The sequence below is a fragment of the Anabrus simplex genome, chromosome 3 (assembly GCF_040414725.1).
Source record: "Anabrus simplex isolate iqAnaSimp1 chromosome 3, ASM4041472v1, whole genome shotgun sequence".
Lineage (NCBI taxonomy): Eukaryota > Metazoa > Arthropoda > Insecta > Orthoptera > Tettigoniidae > Anabrus > Anabrus simplex.
Window position 1 is genome coordinate 409,332,174 of NC_090267.1, and position 24,426 is coordinate 409,356,599.

The 24,426-nt window shown below is 39.9% G+C and overlaps 1 protein-coding gene across 6 annotated transcripts in view; it reads right to left on the reverse strand.

The window, feature by feature from the left end:
- The window catches only part of LOC136866438 (protein Son), a 372,657-nt gene that overhangs the window by 274,145 nt on the left and 74,086 nt on the right, over nucleotides 1-24,426 (reverse strand). For all 6 annotated transcript variants that reach the window (XM_067143378.2, XM_067143379.2, XM_067143377.2 and 3 more), the window contains exons 3-4: nucleotides 23,836-23,980; nucleotides 17,466-17,909 (exon numbers count right to left, since the gene is read on the reverse strand). In XM_067143378.2, coding sequence (XP_066999479.2) covers nucleotides 17,466-17,909; nucleotides 23,836-23,980 — 589 coding nt within the window. The remainder of the gene's footprint in view (nucleotides 1-17,465; nucleotides 17,910-23,835; nucleotides 23,981-24,426) is intronic.

A 24,426-nucleotide genomic window follows, 5' to 3' on the forward strand; every position in this document is an offset into this window, starting at 1 on the left:
CAGTGAAGGTGGAGAAGAGGGACTTAGGAACGGTGGAACTGGCGGAAGAAGCAACCCTCCTATTCACGGTAAACAGAATAGGAATTGCTGCCTTGCAGTTAGAAGTGGAAACTTCAAAGGCTAAGGAAGGAAACTCCAACAGAAAATCAGCCTGGTGCTTCAGGCTTAACACATTCACGCCCGTATCCAAGTTATTGCCTATAGCGCATGGCCATGCTCTGGACCGTATCAACGTTAGCCCGGATAAGCACAACCTTGAATTGTAGCTGTTCCTACACAGCTGTGGTTTATTTTTGTCACAAATATGTGCAACAGAGATCAGGGTAATTGTGAATGCTTCTACCTGCTTCTGCTCACCAGAAACCACATGGCCTTGGAGATTTTCCCTTCCAATGCATTTTTTTATTCCATTTTTGAACGAAGGCTAGTATTGGCCAAGCTAGCTGCGTAGTTGGTTTGTGATTGCACAAGCGTGTGTATAGTCATGTACTAAAGTGTAACCAAGGCGCTTAGGGACAATATAAGTGTTGACGAAATTGCCGACATCCTATTCAATGAAGACTCAGGTGATGAACTAATTCCTGAACTAAGTGAAAGTGACAGTGATGGCAGTGATGACAATCAAGAAGATTCTCCTGGACACGTGACAGAAAGCATACTACCTGAAGGTGTAACATTAGCCATTACACCTTCGACAGGGACACTGGCTATCAATTAAGTAATACCTGGTTGCCAGCCATTAAGGATTCACGTAGGTAGTTCCCCTCCGTATCCCTTCACTACTGTTATTTCGTTTGGTGTTTTCCAAATTCGTATGTTCCTCATCGCCAGACGTTTCGTGATGCTGATGATGATGCTTGTAGTTTAAAGGGGCCTAACATCGAGGTCATCGGCCCCCAATGGTACGAAATGAAATGACAACAAAAAGTTCAAAATCATCCACTGACTAAAATAAAAATAAAAAAATGTCATGAAGAATGAATGGATGGACATGACCCCAAAAAAACAAAAAACAAAATACAAGCAAACAAAAAACAGTGGATTCAACTCAAAAAATATCATAAATAATAGTATGACTGACCAAGGGACCAACCACTTACAAAGCACAATCCTGAATCGAGGATGCTTGATGTCTAAAGGAGTCCAAAATCCAGGTCTAAGGCCCCTCAGAATGGTACATGTCGTGAGTTAAGTAGAACCGTGGTATCTGTCATATTGGGGTACTAATCAAAAGTAGCGAAGACTCACGGTGTTCCACACAAGATGGTACTACTCACAAGTATTGTACTTTGTACAGGTAACGCAGACCTATGGTGTTTCTCACACAATGGCGCCACTCACAGCCAACGCAAACCAATGAGGTTCCTCACCTAGGTGTACTAACCACAGGGACTAGTACTATCCCGTGGTGTTCCTCACATAGTGGGTATTAATCAAAGGCAACGCAGACCCACGGTGTCGCTCATATAGTGGTACAGCTCACAGGCAACGCCCAGACCCGCAGTGTTGTTCACATGGGTACGACGCACGGGTACTGGAAACCCACAGACCAGCCTCTTTACTGTTACTAATCACAAACCTATTTCGTACCTAATATAGTGGTACTACTCGCAAGTACAGGCAACCCATGGTGTTCCCCGCGTGATGGTACGAATCAAAAGTAGTTTCATGGTTCTAAGTTAATCATCCCTTGGTCGCCCCTTTTAATTGCCTCTCATGACAGGCAGGGGATACCGTGGGTTTATTATTCGTCTGCGTCCCCCACCCACAGGAGGTAAAGAGAGAAAAGAAGAAGAAAGAAGGGATCCGTCACTTCGAAAGATGAAGTAACGGATGAAGTAAGGCAAGGGCCACGAAGGGCGTGAAAATGAAAGACTCCCTAGGCCTCGAATGCTCTAATACTGACAGGGTCGGAAAAGAACAAGAGTTGACCAAGGGAGGTCGGACAGAATAGACAAAAGTGAGGAGCCTGGCACAAGTAAGTGGAAGCAATGCCAAGACTCAACTAAGGGCCCCGTGGTCGCCAATCCACACTCCCAAGTTGAGAGCCCCTTGGGCCCCTGTTAGTCGCCTCTTAGAACAGGCAGGGGATACCGCGGGTGTATTCTACACGTGCATCCCCCACCCGCAGGGGGTGCCAGATGTTTCATTCCAGGCTTGTGTCAATGTCATACCTTCATATGTGCGTACACATGTTATGTGACCCTCTCTGACTGATTCTGATGGTTCCGTCAGCTTCCACTTCGAACGCTAGCGCTGTACCGCATCTAGGGAGCCATCTGGTGATGAATGAACATACCATTTCCACTTCTATTACAACGTCTAAATTCAAACACATTATTGTATGAGAAGCCTTTCTCACGGACAGTAAAGATTTTCTTCTGAAGATGCTAGAGCAAGGTTCTCTGTGAAACGTAAAGAATTTCACCTTATTTTCTTGACATGGCATAAGCCCAAAAGCCTAAATCATGTCTATAAGTACGGGCTGTGAAAGCATCAATGGCAGCACTAAAAGAAATTTAATCACAGATTTTGAATCCATAGACTATTCAACGATACATGATGATTAAAATGAGGGCTAATCCCAATCTACACAAATGTAGAAATAAAACCAAACATAGAGGTACAGAAAACATGCACCACTATATAAAACACTTCAGGTAATGTGCATAGATTTTCAGTACTTATGTAAGGCGATACAGAACTAAGGGTAACGCAAACTCGAGGGATAATTACATTATAAGTTACAAAGTTAAGAAAAAAGTTCTGTTGAGTTTTCTTTCTCTCCATTCCTATCCATTTACAATGTCTGCTAAGCAAATTGAAGATTTAATAAATGCTTGTGGCATCATTACGCCAAATGTAACCCACTTGTGGATGTTTCCTGAACAGTAAAAGAGCTCGCAAGACATTCTTGAAGTTAGGTTTCTCAAACTACAAGATGCTTGGAATAAGTTTCAGAAAATTCAGGATCAATTAGAATTACTTGACATGGACACGCTGCTGAACATGACACTGAAAGGGATTGAATTTGAATATCCTTTTTATACTGTTAAGTAGTCATGCAGTGTGCAATCGAAGAATATGCAGACATGCCAACTTTCAAAAGTAAAAAATCAGGAGAAATTTGGCAGCGAATCGCGACGTACTACGACACATCACTGATGGCGGAACATGTATGAATTCATTGTAATTCAATACATTAACAACTCGATTTGCCCTACATATATACATATTTCATTATTTATATGTGAATACCTGAACTTCAGGAACAGGCGACTTCTCATCCTTCAACATAAAACTATAAAAAATAATTTTTGAAAATATTTAAAATTTTAAATGAAAAATGGTTCATGTTTGTGGGTTACTGTAGTCACGTCCTAGTTCGTGAACCATGGGCAACGGCTGAGTGGCCTAGTAAGTGGTCCTGAGAGTCGGGATACCAGTTGCTATGGAATGGGAATGGGCATCTCGGACATATTCTGAGTCGTGGCCCTCCTTGTGCTCAGGAGGCTAGGACTATACAATTCACCGGTGGTCCATAACCCGCTAGAGGAGAGATCCTCACTTGGACTATGTGCAAGTAGGGTAGCATCCTGCTTCATGAATTTACCGAGCTCAGAACATTTTAAGCAAGCCTCGGACCTATGGGAGTAATGGAGTCCCACTCCCATTTGACAGGCGAGGGACTCCTTGGAAACAACTTGGCGAACGAAATGGAACTCAATGGGGAGCTATCAATATTAATGGGGATTATGGAAGAAAGAAAGTAGAACTGGCTGAGTCAGCAAAGAGGATGCATCTGGATGTGCTAGGAGTAAGTGATATTCAGGTAAGGGGAGATAATGAGGAAGAGATAGGAGATTATAAAGTGTACTGGACGGGTGATAGAAAGGGAAGGGCAGAGTCTGGGGTAGGGTTCTTTATCAGGAATACCACTGCACGCAACATAGTTTCTGTTAGGCACGTAAATGAGCGAATGATGTGGGTAGATTTGTCAGTTGGAGGAATTAGGACAAGAATTGTGTCTCTGTATTCACCATTTAAGGCAATGCATCTGTGAAAATCCTAAAATCTACAGTTTTCATTCTATCACCTTAGAATTTTGATCATTTAATGTCAGTATCAGCATGATACAGCATACAAAGTTTCAAGTTTCTGTCAATGATAGTTTTTGAGATATTCATAAATTTATCAATATTTTTAACAATTTTCGATGTATTTATAAAATGCTCCTCATGCCAAACGGCTCAACAGATCTGGCGTAAAATTAAATCTTGGTTTTAAAAGACCAATATAAAAGAAGTGATGTGTGGGTTTTGACAAATTTTAATTACACTGAAAGGAACAAATTATTTCACATAGGCTTAACTTTTTAAATATATTTTATGATGATCATAATGAGATAAAACTAGATTGTCACTGAACTATTGCATGTATTTTAAAATTCGCTCATCAGTTTGTTATTATGTTGTATCTGAAACTATTCTAAAAGTTTCAAGTATAGTGATTGAAAACTGTGGCATGAGGAGCATTTTGAATCTTGAAAAGTGCTGGAAAATAAATCCTGAGGAAAAAGAGATTGAAATTTTTGAGATGAACAATAGTCCAGTATTTGAATCTAGTTGACTTAAAACTCCCCAGCACCATATGTTGGACCCCCTGCTGCCTTCTTCCTGGCCTCATTAGCAGTTTTGAGAGTTTTAGTTTCCTTCGGGCTGTTTTGAACCCTTCATACCCAGACACTCTACTGTGGTCAATTCTACGCTTGTCTCTCATTACACTAATTTTCTGTCCTGAGCTGCTAACTTTAACACCCCTAACACTACCTTTTTCTCACTTGCTTCACAACCCATGTTGAATTCAGCAATTGCTGATGTTACAGCAATCTACAGTTCTTTATTTGACATAAACACTTTCTTCAGACACTTAGCCCAAATTACATTATGCATTCCCCAGGCACAATATTTGGTGTGGGGATTTTAACTTCTCCAACTTGATCTTGTAAAATAGTACTTACATTTTTATTCCTGTTAGAAATGGCATTTTTTCACTTTATCCAACACTTTACTAGGTGGTTTCTTCCGGCGACGACAAGTCTCAATACTTCTGCCCATTATGTACACTGATAATTACAAAACCTCACAAATCCCAACCTCAAAAACTAAGCTGCTTGCACTAAGTAGATACTGTTATTGTTTATGGATCATTTATAATACACTTATTACAAATGTAACATTTAAGAAATTACAGAAAAGCAGAGTAGGCCTAAAACACGAATGATAAACACAAAACGTGAGATCACAACTCTTTGTTTACATTCAACACATGGACAAGCTACATCAATGAAATAAGCGCCAATTCCACTCACTATATCGATAGTCCATCAGAATAGCCAACATAAAGACCTACAGCAACAAAATTTTTTACATTCAAACCGCGCGCTCAATTCAAAATCTTCGAAAAACAAAACGAAAGATATTCATGAGAATAGTGTCTATGGGCGGCAAAGCCCACTTGCACCGGGTCATTTATATGGCCGCAAAGGGCTTTACATGGCTGATATTTAAATAAAACAAAGCTCAAAAAGAAAGTACAAGGTATAAACATTATGGGAACGTAAAAAACTAAAAATGGATTTTTTTCACAATTTTTATGAAGCATTGAGTGACATCGTGGTCAGGGTCAACAGCGAGGATAGAATAGTGCTAATGGGCGATTTCAATGCGAGAGTTGGTAATAAAACTGAAGGATATGAAAGGGTGATTGGTAAATGTGGGGAAGATATGGAAGCTAATGGGAATGGGAAGCGTTTGCTGGACTTCTGTGCTGGTATGGGTTTAGCTGTTATGAATACATTCTTCAAGCATAAGGCTATTCACCGCTACACATGGGAGGCTAGGGGTACCAGATCCCTAATAGACTATATCTTAACAGACTTTGAATTCAGGAAATCAGTTACAAATGTACGAGTTTTTCACGGATTTTTCAATGATACAGACCACTATCTGATCTGTAGTGAACTAAATATCTCTAGGCCTAGGGTAGAGAAAGTGAAATCTTTCTGCAAACGAATAAGGGTAGAAAATCTCCAGGATGAGGAAATTAGACAGAAGTACATGGATATGATTAGTGAGAAGTTTCGAACAGTAGACAGTAAGCAGGTTCAGGATATAGAAAGTGAATGGGTGGAATACAGGGATGCTATAGTAGAAACAACAAGGGAATGCCTAGGAACAACTGTGTGTAAAGATGGGAAAAGGTGAACATCTTGATGGAATGATGAAGTGAGAGCAGCCTGTAAACGTAAAAAGAAGGCTTATCAGAAACAGCTCCAAACAAGGGCCGAGGCAGACAGGGATTTGTACATAGATGAAAGAAACAGAGCGAAACAAATAGTTGTTGAATCCAAAAAGAAGTCATGGAAAGATTTCGGTAATAACCTGAAAAGGCTAGGTCAAGCAGCAGGGAAACCTTTCTGGACAGTAATAAAGAATCTTAGGAAGGGAGGGAAAAAGGAAATGAACAGTGTTTTGAGTAATTCGGGTGAACTCATAATAGATCCCAGGGAATCACTGGAGAGGTGGAGGGAATATTTTGAACATCTTCTCAATGTAAAAGGAAATCATCCTGGTGGTGTTGCAAACAGCCAAGCTCATGGGGAGGAGGAAAATGATGGTGAAATTATGCTTGAGGAAGTGGAAAGGATGGTAAATAAACTCCACTGTCATAAGGCAGCAGGAATAGATGAAATTAGACCTGAAATGGTGAAGTATAGTGGGAAGGCAGGGATGAAGTGGCTTCATAGAGTAGTAAGATTAGCATGTAGTGTTGGTAAGGTACCTTCAGATTGGACAAAAGCAGTAATCACATATCTATAAGCAAGGGAACAGGAAGGATTGCAACAACTATCAAGGTATCTCATTGATTAGTATACCAGGCAAAGTATTCACTGGCATCTTGGAAGGGAGGGTACGATCAGTCGTTGAGAGGAAGTTGGATGAAAACCAGTGTGGTTTCAGACCACAGAGAGGCTGTCAGGATTAGATTTTCAGTATGCGCCAGGTAACTGAAAAATGCTACGAGAGGAATAGGCAGTTGTGTTTATGTTTTGTAGATCTAGAGAAAGCATATGACAGGGTACCGAGGGAAAAGATGTACACTATACTGGGGGCCTATGGAATTAAAGGTAGATTATTATAATCAATCAAAGGCATTTATGTTGACAATTGGGCACCAGTGAGAATTGATGGTAGAATGAGTTCTTGGTTCAGGGTCCTTACAGGGGTTAGACAAGGCTGTAATCTTTCACCTTTGCTGTTCGTAGTTTACATGGATCATCTGCTGAAAGGTATAAAATGGCAGGGATGGATTCAGTTAGGTGGAAATGTAGTAAGCAGTTTGGCCTATGCTGACGACTTGGTCTTAATGGCAGACTGTGCCGAAAGCCTGCAGTCTAGTATCTTTGAACTTGAAAATAGGTGCAATGAGTATGGTATGAAAATTAGCCTCTCGAAGACTAAACTGATGTCAGTAGGTAAGAAATCCAACAGAATTGAATGTCAGATTGGTGATACAAAGCTAGAACAGGTCGATAATTTCAAGTATTTAGGTTGTGTGTTCTCCCAGGATGGTAATATAGTAAGTGAGATTGAATCAAGGTGTAGTAAAGCTAATGCAATGAGCTCGCAGTTGCGATCAGCAGTATTCTGTAAGAAGGAAGTCAGCTCCCAGACGAAACTATCTTTACATCAGTCTGTTTTCAGACCAACTTTGCTTTACGGGAGCGAAAGCTGGGTGGACTCAGGATATCTTATTCATAAGTTAGAAGTAACAGACATGAAAGTAGCAAGAATGATTGCTGCTACAAACAGGTGGGAACAATGGAAGGAGGGTACTCGGAATGAGGAGATAAAGGCTAATTTAGGAATGAACACGATGGATGAAGCTGTACGCATAAACCGGCTTCGGTGGTGGGGTCAAGTGAGGCGAATAGAGGAGGATAGGTTACCTAGGAGAATAATGGACTCTGCTATGGAGGGTAAGAGAAGTAGAGGGAGACCAAGACGACGATGGTTAGACTCGGTTTCTAACGATTTAAAGATAAAATGTATAGAACTAAACGAGGCCACAACACTAGTTGCAAACCGAGAATTGTGGCGACGTTTAGTAAATTCTCAGAGGCTTGCAGACTGAACGCTGAAAGGCATAACAGTCTATAATGATAATGTATGTATGTATGTTAAATGAAACAGTCGCAAGCACCATACTGTTCACAACCTTGAGGTGGCGTATTATCGTATGCTTCCAGCGTGCTCCGTACTTAAAGCTGAACATTTGTCTAATGCTAGATCAACAGCCTAAACATGAGAATAAGCTAGCCCTTCCTATCTTGATCTCAACAGGGCTCCATTTTAACTGTTTAAAACTTGTTTTAACTCATTGTGACAACACACTCATGTGAAATCAAATGTTTTAAAATAATTTCAACCTTAGAGTCAGAAAACCGGTTTTGAAATATCATTTAGTGTGCTGATACGACTGTATATGATCAGTTATAATAATAAGTACTACCATAGCGAGGAAGCTAGAGCTGAAGGAATGAAAAATACTAAGGAGGATTTTAGGACCAATAGGAGAAGGGGATGGTACTTACAGGATAATGCACAACAAAGAGATCTATGACCATCAAGAAGACATAGTTACATCCATGAGGAAGAGGCGATTGACTTTCTATGGGCATTTGACTCGTATGAGTACTTACAGACTTACCAGCAAGATCTTTACCATTACAGGCAAAGGGAAAGCGTCCATAAATAAATGGATCACCACAGTGAAGTCTGACTTAGAACAGCTGGGGATTTCAGAACAAACCATACAGGATCGTGTATTATTCCGGCAGTTAACCTTTCAAGGTGTCTTTCCAGAGTCTCTCACCAGTAGACAGAGTACAGGCACCACCCGACCGAAGTGGACCGAGGAAAGGAAACAAGCACACAGCCAGAAGATGAAAGCTTTCTGGGCAAAGAAAAAAACAGAATTTCCATACAAGGAGTCGAAACAAGCCCCGTGGTCCTCAGTAGGCCCAAACGACAAGAAGAAGTACTACCATAGCACTATTAATAAGATGGCTTTGATATTTTATAATGATTATAATTTAAAATATTACGAAAATTACTGAAACTGCCCTGAAAATCGGGGGATCGGTCCTGGCAATCTGGAAATCGGGAAGAACGATGATAAATCGGGAGTCTCCCGCTTAAATCGGGAGAGTTGGCATGTCTGAATATGAATCAAATCTATTGCAACAGGCAATTAAGGCGCTTTCTGCCAATTCTTCACGACATTCAAGCTTGAGTTACTCTAATAACAATGTGTTATTGCCAACAAACTACCTGCATTCACAGGCCAATATGACTGTTGGACAGGATTTTGTGATAATAATGAAAATCCTCAGCCTGTTTCCAGTCATTCAACTGGGTCAGGAATGGAATGAATGAAGCCCCCATCCATCAGCGGGAACAGGCATTGTGCCGGCTGCCGAAGTCTGTCGCACTCCTCTGGGGCAATGATTAATGACCGATAGACGAAATGAAATGATATTGGAGAGTGTTGCTGGAATAACTAGAATAGCTGTGCATAACTTATTTTATAAATGCCACTGCTACTATATAATGACATATAGCTATCAGAACTTTGTAGCGAAAGATACACAAGTTTTATGAATCTTCAGCATCTAGACTTATCAACTTCAATCATTCTTTAACAGCAGTCAAGTGCCTTATTTTAATGCAATTCATGCACAATTTAAAACTTTTATCACCTTTGTGACTATTCTTCATCTTCAACTTTTAACTTTATAGCATCAAACCACAATATTCAAATCTGTCTAATTTTAACTCTTACATGTTTCTTATTAATGTTTATGGCATATGTACATTGTTTATGGACCATTTGATATGTTGTGTAATTTGTGTTATTGGCTGATGATGACCAGGACCTTAGGTCAAAACTAGTACCAAATAAAAGTTTTACTTGTACTGTAAACCGCATTGCAAAAATTTTGTATTGAAAAGGTGGAACTGTTAAACTCTTAATTATCTATGAAAGATGATAGGAAAAACCGGAGTACCCGGAGAAAAACCTATCCCGCCTCCACTTTGTCCAGCACAAACCTCACATGGAGTGACTGGGATTTGAACCACAGAACTCAGCAGTGGAAGGTCAGCACACTGCCACCTGAGTCACAGAGGATCCAGTGTGATGATGATGATGATCATCATCATCATCATTTTACCGTTCCAGTTTCCTAGGTACTATTGGTGAGCCTCTTCCACTCTGTCTTATTGAGATATGTTATTTTGTTAATGACGTCCTCCAGTGTCCTTCCCCGATCTCCAAGGGCCATCTTTATGATGTCCATCCAGTCGGTTCTGGTCTGCCCACAATCTGTTTTCCTGTATCATGCCTCTCCAAGTTAACATAAGCTGTCTTTGTTGGCGCCATCCTCAATGAATACAAAAGGTTAATTGCCACTAAGCACATTCATCATCTCTTAGGGTGGAAGCCCATGAATAAGGGATCTTCAAGTGAACTAGCAGACGTCATTCATCGTCGGCGGCCACTACTCGTATCCGAGTGTATGTTTTTCATTTGCAATTCATGTACAGTCCATTTTGTGTAAATGACATTGATGACTCATCAGGCCAATACTTGCATAGAACATGCGATCACATTTGGTACACCTGAGAGAAGGGGGTGAACGTGGTTGAGTTTGTCCGAGTTTCTGTTTGCAGCCTTCGACACTCAGTTTCAAACTGCAATACAGCAGTGGATGTGATTGCGCGCCAGCAAGTGTGTGCCAATTATTGGGGTCAATGTTTGTGCTCTTCAAGGTTTTTTGAGCTGATACCTGTAGCATTTCAGAGGTGCACCACATGGCCTCCTGCCAGAACTGAGTTCACTGTATAGTATCTGTTGGGGTAGCCTGTTGTCATCTATGCGTTGCACATAACCAATCCATCTAAGCTGGTGACCTATGATGGAAGCTTCTATACTGTTCATCTGTGCCCTTTCAAGTACTACAACATAGGAGACATAATCCTTCCATTTGATGTTCATAATGATCCAAAGCTTCTGCTGATGAAAACGTTCCAATTTCTTGATGTCACAGTGGTATAGAGTCCATGTTTCACATCCATACAATAAAGTGGAGACAACGACAGCTTGGTACACCATCAGTTTAGTGGATATATATATATATATATATATATATATTTTTTTTTTTTTTTTCGTTATTTGCTTTACGTCGCACCGACACAGATAGGTCTTATGGCGACGATGGGACAGGGAAGGGCTAGGAGCGGGGAGGAAGCGGCCGTGGCCTTAATTAAGGTACAGCCCCAGCATTTGCCTGGTGTGAAAATGGGAAACCACGGAAAAGCATCTTCAGGGCTGCCGACAGTGGGGTACGAACCCAGTGGATATATTTAGGTCTTTTATTAGAAAAGACTTTGCGGGATAGACGTCCAAAAGCACAATGAGCAGCTCGTATTCTATTTTCTACATCCATCTCCGAGGTACAACGAGGCGAGAGAATATTCTCAAGGTAGGGAAAGAAGTCTTTTGTTCCAGAGATGTATCTGAGACCATGGTAATGTTGAAGTCAGCCAAACTAGTTCCTGGAGCAGGTTGGCTAAAACCTTAGTTTTCTGAATGTTGATAGACAGGCCAAAATGCTCATAAGCAGTCTTAAAGCAATGGACTGACAATTGAAAGTCCTCTGGAGAATGAGCTGGAGTAGCATTGTCATCTGCATATTGCAGTTAAGTAACCTGGGTGAGATGGATAAGTCTTTTAGAGCGGAGTCTTGACTGATTAAAAATCCATCCATCAAGTCTGTAACTAATTCCTACACCTGCATTGTTGCCAGATGTCTCATAAAGCATAGCTGTCAGGTACAAGGCAAACAGCGTAGGTGCGAGCACACAACCTTGCTTTAGTCCATTAGTAATAGGTAGGGACCTGAAAAAATCGCATTTGCAATAAATGCAAACTTTTGAATCTTGTACTGAATCCAAGCCTACGGTAATTCTAATGTGCAATAAAATAATTTTTACGTATAAATAGAAGTGCGACAAAATGCGAATTGCGACACAAAATGCTAAATTAGTATGATTATGCGATTTTGGTGCAAATTCTGCAAAAAGGTGCTATTTTACTGGTGCAAACAACATATTTCAGAAAAATCGTCAGAAATACTCAAAATATGATGCATAAATCTTTCGACCGTTCCGATCGATTGCTGCTTGCTGACTTTAATCGATATTTACAATGGGAATAGCAAGGGGAATAAGATCTGTATAGATTATTATTGAAATGTAAATCGAGTGTCACGGAAATAACGAGATAGACCCAGCGTTGTTTTCCTGTTGTTCAAAATTGAAACTAGTGAAGAGTAAAAAGTTGAGCGATCGTTTAGGTTATGGGGTGCATGACAAAAACCGCGCACGAAAGGGCTCAGCAATATGCAAAGGATGATTTATATGCCACAGATTCAGCGACAGTGTTTTGCAAGTATCGGAATTGCCGAGTTGGGTGGGGAAAAAAAGATAGCTCTGTGAAACACATTAAATCTGAAAAACACGTGGGTAAGCGATGCGATAACTAAAGTTCAACTCCTGCTGCTAGCACGTCTCAAAGAAAGCAATCTTCTGTGCTTATACAGTCAGGTAGTTGTAAACAACAACAAATTTCCAGAGATAACTTCTCGAAATGCACAGTTGAAGTATTTGCCAAAGCAAATATACCTCTGGAAAAGCTGGATAGCAAAGAGCTAAGAGCCTGGATTACTGAGTTTTCAAATGAAGAGCTGCCATGTGTGAGAACTCTGCGTGAAGTATATATACCGGGTAAGTTTCGATTTCATTGATCGGGTACGGTTTAGGTATTACGACATCGAAACCACACGCAAAATTGAAGGATACCAAGTTTGAGTGCGATTTCCATATTGAATTATCTTACCCGTACCAAACTGATCCAGTAATTTTAAAATATTTTGTTATAATTTGAGGTCTTTCTTCCTTTCTAGAAGTTGAATCTGACCACCAGAAAAGAACAGCAGAGGCTCTAGTGGGGAAGAATATCAACATATTCTGTGATGAAACTACAGATAGAATGGGCCGTTGTGTTTTTATCATCATATTCCAAGTCCCAGCCGAATCGAAAAGAGAGCTGCACGTTGTTTCCATGAACTATCTTGATGTAGGAAATGCTACAAACCGCTCTCGTGCTGTTTTAGAAGCTCTGCGCAGTTATAGTGTACCATATGATGCAGTTAAAGTATTTGTTAGTGACAGTGCCCCGTACATGACCCGGTGTTATGAAACATTAAGTGTGGTCATAGGGAATCATTTAATGCATGTACAGTGCTGGGCACATAAGATCAGCTTGGTTGGCAATAGTTGGGTCACAGTGATGACAGATTTAAATCATGTGGTTGCGATGGTAAAGTCTGCATTCCCTAGTAATAGGAAATTCTTCTGACACGTTGTTTTGATAGAGAACTTGACTAACCATATCATCACGAAGAGCCCAGATGAGTGCAACAAAATGTTCGGGGTAGCCACACTGCCTTAACACCATCCACACAGCCTCTCTAGGCACAGTATTGAAGGCCTTTTCCAGGGCATAAAACACCAAGAACGAGGGTTTCTGTCGTTCTCTGCATTTTTCCTGCAACTGTCTTGCACAGAAGATCATGTCAGTGATACTCCTGGACGCGCGAAACCCACACTGCGATTCGGGAAGTAACTTTTCAGATAGAGTTTGAAGCCGACTCAACAGGATCCTGGTAAATATTTTACCTACTATAGACAGCAGGGATATGCCACGGTAGTTACCACAAATGCTTCGATCGCCCTTTTTGAAGATGGTGACTATAACAGAGTTCTTCATGTTTGCAGGTATGTATTTGGTTTCCCATATCCTTAGGATCAGAGAGAAGAGCTTCATTGAGAGGTAGGCCTCCTTTAAGAATGAGTTCTAGAGGAATATTGTCTGGTCTAGGAGCCTTTCTAGGTTCGAGGCTGAGAAGAGCTTTGTTATGTTGATGAAAGGTTGGTGGCACTGACATCCAAGGTTGCACAGGATGTTGTGGGACATGCTGAAGAAAATTTTCAGCAGCAGTGGAACTGCGGTTTAAAAGTAAATTGAAGTGCTCTTTGCAGCGTCTCAGAATGTCTTGATTGTCTGTAAGAATGGTGGTGTTGTCGGTAGTTTCCAAATTTCCCAATGAAGCTTCGACAGGTCCATAAATCTGTTTTAATCCAGCATAGAAATTTCACAAGTCCCTGGCATCTGACAAGTTTTGTAGTTCTTTGACTTTATGTGGCCACCAGTTGTTCTTTATTTCTCTAATTTTGGTCTGACATTTCTGCTTCAGCTCTTGAAAACATGATCTCTTCCACTGAGAAGATGGATCTTGTACGGAGGATAAAAAGGCATCCGCTTGGCATTGATAATGTTGATTATGGCTTCTTTATCATCATCAAACCAGTCTTGTCTTTTCTTTTTCTCAAAGCCAATAGCACATTCCGCTGATTGCTTGATGATTTTTTGTAGTGTGATCCATTCACAATCTACATGATTATTGTTGACTGGATTGTGTGACAAATGGTTTAAAATTGAATTCTGGTATTCAGAGGCAACAGCCTCATTCTGAAGTTTAACACTGTTGAATTTTCTTCTGGAAGGATGGACATGTGGTTTTTGATGGATAGTAATCCTGAGTCGACTAAGAAGAAGTTTATGGTCTGTCCAACAGTCATCAATGTTCCTCGCAGTCTTTGTAATCAGAACATCTCTTCTGTCGCATTGCCTGGTAATGGCATAGTCAATGAGGTGCCAGTGCTTGGATCGTGGGTGCATCCATGTAGTTTTGAAGCGGTTGGGATGTCGGAATTGTGTATTTGTGATATAAACAGTTCATGTTCAGCACACAGGCCAAGTAGTAATAGACTATTTGAATTGCGATTCCCAACACCTTGATATTCCATGACATCTTCCCATAGCCGGTTATCATTACTCATTCTAGCGTTGAAGTCGCCAAGCTGTAAGATCTTATCGGTTGCAGGTATCTTGGTGAGAACTGTGTTCAGATGTTGGTAGAACTGATTTCTTTGTACCTTCCTCATCTTTTAGAGTAGGAGTGTAGGCAGAAATAAATGTAATGGCACTATCCTTAAAAAGAGGCACACGCAGGGTCATAAGCCTTTCATTTACTGCAATTGGTGTGAGTTGATGTTCATACACTCACTTTGTCTTGACCTTAAAACCAACACCTTGAATACGATTTTCTCCTTCCTCTCTTCCTTTCCTAAAGATGGTGTATCCGCTACTTGCTTCACTGATTTGTCCTTCACCTGATAGTCTTGTTTCGCTCAGAGCAGCGATGTCAATGTTTAGCCTTGCTAGCTCATGGGTAATAAGAGCTGTCCTTCTTTCGGGCCTATTATTGTCCTTCAGGTCAAATAGCGTTCTGACATTCCACGTGCCTACAGTTAAAATTGTGTTCTTCATTTTCAATTGATTTTGACCGCACGAATTGGGGCAACCCTCTGAGTGCGGTTTCCCAGATGGGTTTGAATGTGACTACCGATGTTTAGCCCACATTTTCTAGGGCCTTCCCCCTTCGGGGTGGGCAGCAGTGATCCTAAATAGGCCTGCCCAGTCATAGATGCAGGACCGGATCCCTGAGTAGTCACAAGTTCTCAGGAAGGCCAACGTGCAGGTCCAGACTAGAAGCTCCCAGTTTGACTCAAAACCTGCTCCCACCATCCTTATACCATCACCATTGGACTCTCAAATAGCAAGTGAAATTGCCATTGGCGTGAATTTGTTTAAGGTGGACTACAACTTGCCCGGAAGTGACCCATACGCTATGATTCCAGAGCCATTCACCGCAGCGCATATAGCATGAGACATGCGGGTTCAAGCAACGGAACTGCAACGAACTGCCGCAGACTCCACAAAACTTGAGTTGCACCTTTGTAGCCAGTCTGTCTGGCATAGCCTCTTCCACTAGCACAGCCGTTGGGAACCAGGGTTATTATATTGGTTCCTCTTCCTCCTGCTTAACTGTTGGGCGATTTTTTACTTGTATTAATCCCCAGTACCTGGGCTGCCTCTTCTGCCATCTCCACTGTACCAAAGCACATCTTCTCCACCGTAGATGCCGTTGAGATCTTCACCCATAACCCAGGGCAAGGGCTCTCCATATTTATGACCCCTGGAGAGAGGCTGTCCCAGTACTGTAAAGCCCCCAGGAACTGGGCTACCTGTTGGTCCGTGGGTTGCACTGGGTATTTCAACCAGCCCTACATACTGTAGGGGCCCTCTATCTGCCATATGGGGACGTGCTCTGTACGGGTCAGGGTCCCCTGGTTACTTATTGGAAGTTAGCCCCACCCACAATGGCTGAGGTTATTTGCAGAGCAGACCTCATTAACACAATGTCAAATAACATGGAAGTTTTAGAAGAAATCAACAATGAAACACTCCTGGATGATGTTTGAATGTCTCACTATTAACATCTGCAAGGATAAGTTTGAATGTAGAATGGCAACAGTTCACATGTATGTCTTGAAAAGTCTTAGTACTACATTGCTGAGGAGGACGCAAAGAATAATGCAAGAAGTAAAAATTAAATTCAAAGGTTGAAGGCAAATTAGTACTGTCTTCTGAAAAGAGAATAAATTTGGAACAATAGCAACCTGTCATGAACACTAAAATATTAAAATACAGGTCACTGTTAACCTCAAAAATATGCCCTAAATGATGATAATCTTATATTTCCTGTATCTATCACTATCCAGGAATAATAGGGAGCAAACTTGTAGTTGTACATGACTTTTCGTACAGTGTTCATATCCATGGGACTTCCATTTATTACATGGAATCCGAACCACAGGTACATGACTTTCACTTCATAAATCCCACAAGTTTTGGCAGGGAATCAAACTGCAATTGCCTCAGTGAAAAACCAGCAACAATGCAATTAGTTTCATGACTGTTCTACAGTAACTCCTAACAGTCCTTACAAAGGCAGGATGATGGAAATTTGTCCTGTGAGATCTTCGTAGCAAACGACACACAGTTGTTAAATTTAAACATACAATACTTCAATGTCACCATCTTGGGTAGAACAATATGATTTATTTTAGAAAGAGAATGTCAATGACTAAAGAACTCAGCACTACGGTCAAAAATTATCCACAACAGAATAAAGACGAGGCTACATCATGGGGCATGCAAGTAAATAAATTAGCTCAGACAGGAACTGTGTATTTTGGTTATGCTGCAAAGGCAATGAACCTGTAAGGATAGAAGATACTCACAAACCCAAAAGAGATAGATTGTTCTCATGATTACATTGGCAAACATACATGGCTGACTGATAAACTAACCTGTGTCTTGAGCGAGAGCGAGTTCTAGTTCTACCACGGCTCCGTTCTTTCCTGGAGTTGTTCGGAAGATTCCTCCTGTGCTGACTGTTATCACGAGATCTATCCCTCTTCCAACTGTCTCTACTACGACTACGATGCCGACTGTTTTCATGCGACCTGTCCCGCTTCCGACTGCGGTGGCCAGTTTTGTTTTCACTTCGGTGTTGACTGCTATCTTGTAGCTTGTTAGACTTTTTACTAGAAATGTGACTATCTTTGCTACGACTCCTTTGACGACTGCTGTCAGGAACATCATCCTTTCTTCTACTATGGCGGCCTTCTTTACTTCGGTGGCTTGGTTCTTTTTCTTTACTGTGACTGCGTTTCTTCTTACTTTTATTTTTGCTACTACTTCTTTTCTTACTAGTTCTGTCTTGACTACAGCTTCGAGATTCACTACTGGTCCTGAAACAACAACCGATACATCCATAACGCTGTAAATTTTACAATTCCAATATAAGTCTCAATGCTAACAATGAAGCACACAATATTAAATACAAGTGAAACACCACCATAAATACATTCGATTTTTAAAGAATCTCAAGAGTACTGTTATGTAGACGACATAATCCATCACATATTATATCAGGGATAATATTGTATATCGAAAAGATATGAACTATCTTCAATGACAAATCATTATGACTGATGATTTTTAGTAGGCATAACATTTAGATTAGCAACCTCAAATGATGACATAAAGGGGTGCCAGCAAATGAAATGACACAAGACTACAATTAACACAGAAATATACAGGGCCACTAGCAGGTTTTATAACACGATTCCTGGTTTCTCTGCTGTGACATACGTTGTTGGCCTTCAGCCAGAATATCTTCCATAATGTGACCCAATGTACATGAGCATTAACTGCCTGTTCTTTTCTTTTTTTTTTTTACTTTTTTCTGGAGTGGAGACAAAGCAGGACATTATTAAGATAAGTTCTAGAATTTAAGTTTCTAAATATTAAACAGAGATATACATAAATGATGTTTCTAAATATTTGAGTGTGCCTTAATTGAATCTGATGATGTTCTTTTAAGAACAAAACATGTCAATCTTTGTTTAATAGTGTATATTTTCATCCCTTGCTTAATAATGTGTTTTTAACAGGTATGTTGTAGAATAATATTTATATTTAACCTGTGTGTTTGACAAACTGAAGAGCTTTTAAGTTACATTTAACTGAGTCAACACTGGAAAGTATGGCCTTTTTTTTGACAAAAAAAGAAAGAAAGTACATGAGTGAAAAAAATGAGGAGGGCAAAAATGAATACAGGCATTTAAACATTGAAGTAGATAGAAAGTGCACAACAGCTAAGGAAGAATGGCTGAAAGAGAAGTGGAAAGATGTTGAAGGTTGTATGGTCCTAGGAAAGGTAGATGCTGCATACAGGAAAATCGAGGAAACCTTTGGAGAAAGGAAAACTATGTGTACAAATATTAAGAGCTCTGATGGAAAACCACTTCTAGGGAAAGAAGACAAGGCAGAAAGATGGCAGAAACATACCCAACAGTTGTATCTAGGTAAAGAAGTATATGACAAGGTTCTGGAACAAGAAGTGGCTGCTGATGCTGATGAAATGGGAGACCCAATTTTGAGGTCAGACTTCGACAGAGCTTTGAGAGACCTAATTAGAACCAAGGCACCTGGAATTGATGACATACCTCCAGAATTACCGACTGCCTTAGGAGAAACCAGCATGGCAAGGTTATTCAATTTAGTGTGTAAGATGTATTACACAGGAGAAGTGCCATCTAATTTTGGACAGAATGTTGTTATACCTATTCCCAAGAAAGCCCCTGCTGACAAGTGTAAAAACGACTGCACCATTAGTTTAGTATCTCACGCCTGCAAAATTTTAACACGTATTATTTACAGGAATAGAGAGCCAAGTTGGAACTTTGTTGGGAGAAGATCAATATGGCTTCAGAAGAAATGTAGGAACACTTTAAGCAATTCCGACTTCACGTCCAATCTTAGAGGACCGAATTAAGAACGACAAGCCCACATACATGGAGTTCGTAAATCTAGAAAAGGCATTCGATAATGATGATTGGACCAAGCTATTTGAGATTCTGAAGGTGATCAGGAACATACTTCAATTCTTCAATCTACAATATGTACAAAAAACAGTCTGCAGTGATAAGAATCGAGGCCTTTGAAAAAAGAAGCAGCAATCCAGAAAAGAGTGAGGCAAGGCTACAGTTTGTCCCTCTTCCTTTTCAACGTTTATAAAGAACAAGCAGTAAAGGAAATCCAAAAGGAATTTGGAAAGAGAATCACAATCCAAGGAGAGGAAATCAAAACTCTGAGATCTGCCAATGATATTATTTTATCTGAGTCTGCAGATCTGGAGAAATTGTTGAATGGTATGGATAGAATCTTGCAGAAGGAGTACAAGATGATAATAAGTCCAAAACAAAAGTAATGAAGTGCAGTCGAACAAAGTCATCAGGTGATGCACGAAATATTAGATTTGGAAATGAAGTCTCAAAGGAAGTTGATGAATACTGTTACTTGGGTGGTAAAATAACTAACAATGGCAGAAGTGAGAACAACATAAAATGCAGATTAGCACAAGCACGAAAGGTGTTTCTTAAGAAAATAAATTTGCCCCCTTTGAATATTGATATAGGAATTAGAAAGACCTTTCTGAAGACTTTTGTCTGAAGTGTGGCACTGTATGGAAGTGAAACATGGATGATGACTAGCTCAGAAAGAAAGAGAACAGAAGCTTTTGAATTGTGATGTTACAGAAGAATGCTGAAGGTGAGATGGATAGATTGATTCATGAATGAAGAAATACAGAATCGAATTGGTGAGAGAAGAACGATTTGGAAAAATTTGACCGCAAGAAGAAATAGTATGCTATGACACATCTTAACACTCCCCGGTGCGGTGGAGGTGATAAGTGTGAGGAATTACAACTGGGTAACCAGACCTGTTCAGTTAGTTTTTGAGGGAAGTGTATGCAGTAAAAATGGCAGGGGTAGACCAAGGTATGAATATGACAAACAGATTAGAGTACTGTGAATACGGATCAAAATGAAATTTATTTATTTAAATAAAAAAATAAATAAAAATTAAAAAATAAATAAAGAAATAGTGCAGTAAATACCTTAAAAAATGCGACCCCCAATATTAATGCTGAGAGATAAATCAGGAAGGTTAGCCCATAGTAATCAAGAAAATGCAGAGATCGTTGCAGAGACATTCAACAAACTTTTAAATTATGATGACCCACTGGAAGCATTGGAAGTATATACTGTCATGCCCATTTTAACCAACCCAGATGTAATAGTTCCTCCAACTATAATGAGGTAGAATTCGCAATTAAGGAACTAAAAAATTATAAGGCATGTGGTGAAGACCTAGTCTTTGCAGAAATCTGGAAAAATGCAGGGAAACCAGCAATCATAAATTTACATCAGCATCTAGTCAAAATGTGGATCACAGAGAAAATCCCAGAACACTGGACCTCAGGTATAATCCATCCATTATTCAAAAAAGGAGATAAAACTAATCCAGACAATTACAGAGGAATAACCATTTCGGAATGCACTTACAAAATTTTCTCCCGCATAATTTACAATAGGATAAAAAATATTCTGAAACAACAACTTGGAGAATACCAAGGAGGATTTTGCCAATACAGAAGTTGCCCAGACCAAATTCTCAGCCTGAAACTAATAATGGAATATTACAAATACAGAAATAAACAGCTGTTTATTTCATTCATACATTTCAAAAAGGCTTACGATAGTATACACAGACCCACCCACTCTTTTAAAAATCCTCAGATCATATGGCCTTCATCCTAAATTAACAAAAATTATTCAACTAACTTTAACCAACACAATTTCAAAGGTAAAGTTCAGGGGAGAAATGTCAAATGCTTTTACAATAAATACAGGCCTCAGGCAAGGTGACGGATTATCCCCATTGCTCTTCAATGTGGCTCTGGATTACATCATGAAAATTTGGCAAAAAAGAAAACTCAACTAAAATCAAAATTGGAGCAAAACCCTCAATAAGGACAAAATGCATAGGGTTTGCAGATGATTTAGCTCTTTTAGCCTTTGACATGGAAGAAGTCCGTGCTCAGATCACCAGTCTCCAGAAAATTGCATTAAAAATAGGATTACAAATATCCTTTGAGAAAAATGAGATCATGCCAATGAAACCCCTTGACATAAAAGAAGTCATCATAAATGATCAAAAAATTAACATAATTAATGTTGGAGAAATCATTATGCACAACTTAAGCGAGAAAGCAACATTGAAAAATAGAACCAACAAAATGAAAAAAAGGCACAATTTCTAACCTGGTCAACCTGTAACAAAAAATGCTTGTCAATAGACACTAAGATCCAATAATACAAAACTGTAACTGTAACTTTGCCCGAAGCCACTTATGCTTGCGAAACCTTGTTCCAAATTAAAAATGAAGGAAGATCTGATCAGCTCCTCAAAACTGAAAGAAGAATTATTAGAACTTACATAAATAAAAAGTACCAGGTTGAAGGAGTCTGGAGAATCCTCCCCAATGAAACTATCGAGAGATTGACACAGTTACCAGCACGATGAAGAAGAAAAGAACCTCTTATTTCTTTCACATCTTACAATTACCAGAAAACAAGATTTTACGACAACTAGTGATGAGAGATCTGGGAAAGAAGACAGGGGGGCACTGGATCAAAGAAATTGAAGAGGATCTCAAAATAGTTAAAATAGTTAGACTCGAAATTACAGATGCAGAGAACAAGAATAAAATTACCACCTTTCTTAAGAATTACAAATTTTCAACTGAAATGATGCACAGAAGGCCTGTAGAGATTTCAGACGAATTAAGAACACTTCGATCAGAACGAATGAAGAAGTACTGGGCAGATAAGAAGAATCAAACAGTACAAACTTCAAAGAAAAAGTGTACATGGAAGACTCAAGTGGTCCAATGTGGCCAATAAAGCTGATAATAATAATAATAATAATAATAATAATAATAATAATAATAATAATAATAATAATAATAATAATAAATAGTGCAGTTTCAAATCTGGTATGCCAATCAGTGATACTAATCAGACCCTCCAGATCTTAATGGAGAAGCACTATGTACTTCAAGAAGAACTACACATGATATTCATTGATTTAGAGAAAGCATCTGACCATGTTTCCAGACAGATCACCTGGGCAGCATTGCGACACCAAAATGTTCCTGAGGAGCGGTGATGGTGTTTTTTTTTATTTTTTATAATTACAATTTGCTCTATGGAACACCAACATCACACCAACCAACACATGTAGATCTTATGGGGACAATAGGATAGGAAAGGTCTAGGAGCAGGAAGGAAGCAACTGTGGTCTTCATACAGATACAGCCCCAGCATTTGCCTGGTTTGAAAATCGGTAAACCATGAAAAACCATCTTCAGGGCTGCTGACAGCAGGGGTTCGAACCCACTATCTCCTGAATGCAAGTTGGCAGCTCCCTAAGGAGTGTGTGAGGCTGATTCAGGACATAAATATTCATCCCTTTACCGAAGCAAAATCTAGTTCGGGGGTGTCTGAAAGACTTTCTGTTGAAGTTGGTGCGCATCATACATCAACACACCCCAAATCCATTCAACACTGCCGTTAACGACTAGACAGAGCAGCTGATGGCAGAACTTCAATGGAACTTACTTTATACAAATGATACTGTTCTAGTCAGTGAAACACATCAAGAACAATGGAGATTCGCTGGAGAGAAACAGACTCAGGGTCAACAGTAAAGACAGAATATATGTTCTGCAACTTTGCAGAGTCAAAGTTGTTTGGTTCGTACATCACAGTCTTCCTAGCCAGCACAGTAGTGGTGGTGGTGGTTGTTATTGTTTTAAGAGGCTTTTTAAGAGGCTACATCAATGTTGGCTGGATAAAATGGTGATCACTGACATCCTGTGTAACAGACAGATACCTATAAGGGTTAAACGAAGAGTTTACAAGACAGCTGTCTGACCTGCACTTATGTATGGCTCCAAATACTGGGCAAAGCAAAATGCTATCAGTAAATTCACACCACAGAGATGAAAATATAGCAGTGGTCTGCAGGAGTTACAATGACCAACCAAGTACACAACGTCCAAAAGCAGCATGGCGGTGAACAACTGAAGCCACCTTGAGGAAGGACATCCCAGTAATCCAGATACAGAGGTGGAGGGAATACTCTCATCAGATCAGAAGAGAAAAACCTGAGTGGTATTTGGGAGTGCTCAAACTGTGGATACATATACAGCCAGAAAGGAGCAAGTATTAAATTTAAAAAAAACACTCAAACTGATTTACTTACCTAACACTATGATTATGTCTAGAGCTTCTGCTGGACTTGTGGCACTTTTTATTAGGTAGCTCTACAACTAATGAAGGACTCGATACATTCTTGGGTTTTTCATCCACAACTGGATCATCAGGTACATCAATATCAGGAACTATTACTAGAATATAAAAGAAATAACATATGCACTGATATGAACATTGAAAGATATATGTGTATGAATTTATTTTATTTTATAAATACGAGGTGGATCAAATATACACCGGAATTTTCAACAATGTTACGTGCTCTCAACTGACATACACTATGTGATCAAAAGTATCCGGACACCTAGCTGAACATAATGGACAAGTTCGTGGCGCCCTCCATTGGTAATGCTGGAATTCAATATGGTGTTGGCCCACCCTTAGCCTTGATGACAGCTTCCACTCTCGCAGGCATACGTTCAATCAGGTGCTGGAAGGTTGCTTGGAGAATGGCAGCCATTCTTAACAGAGCGCTGCACTGAGGAGAGATGTCAGGTAACCACTCCGCCACAGGCCATGATGAACAGGTGCTCGATCGTGTTGAAAGATGAAGATGCAATCGCCATTCCCTAAGTGCTCT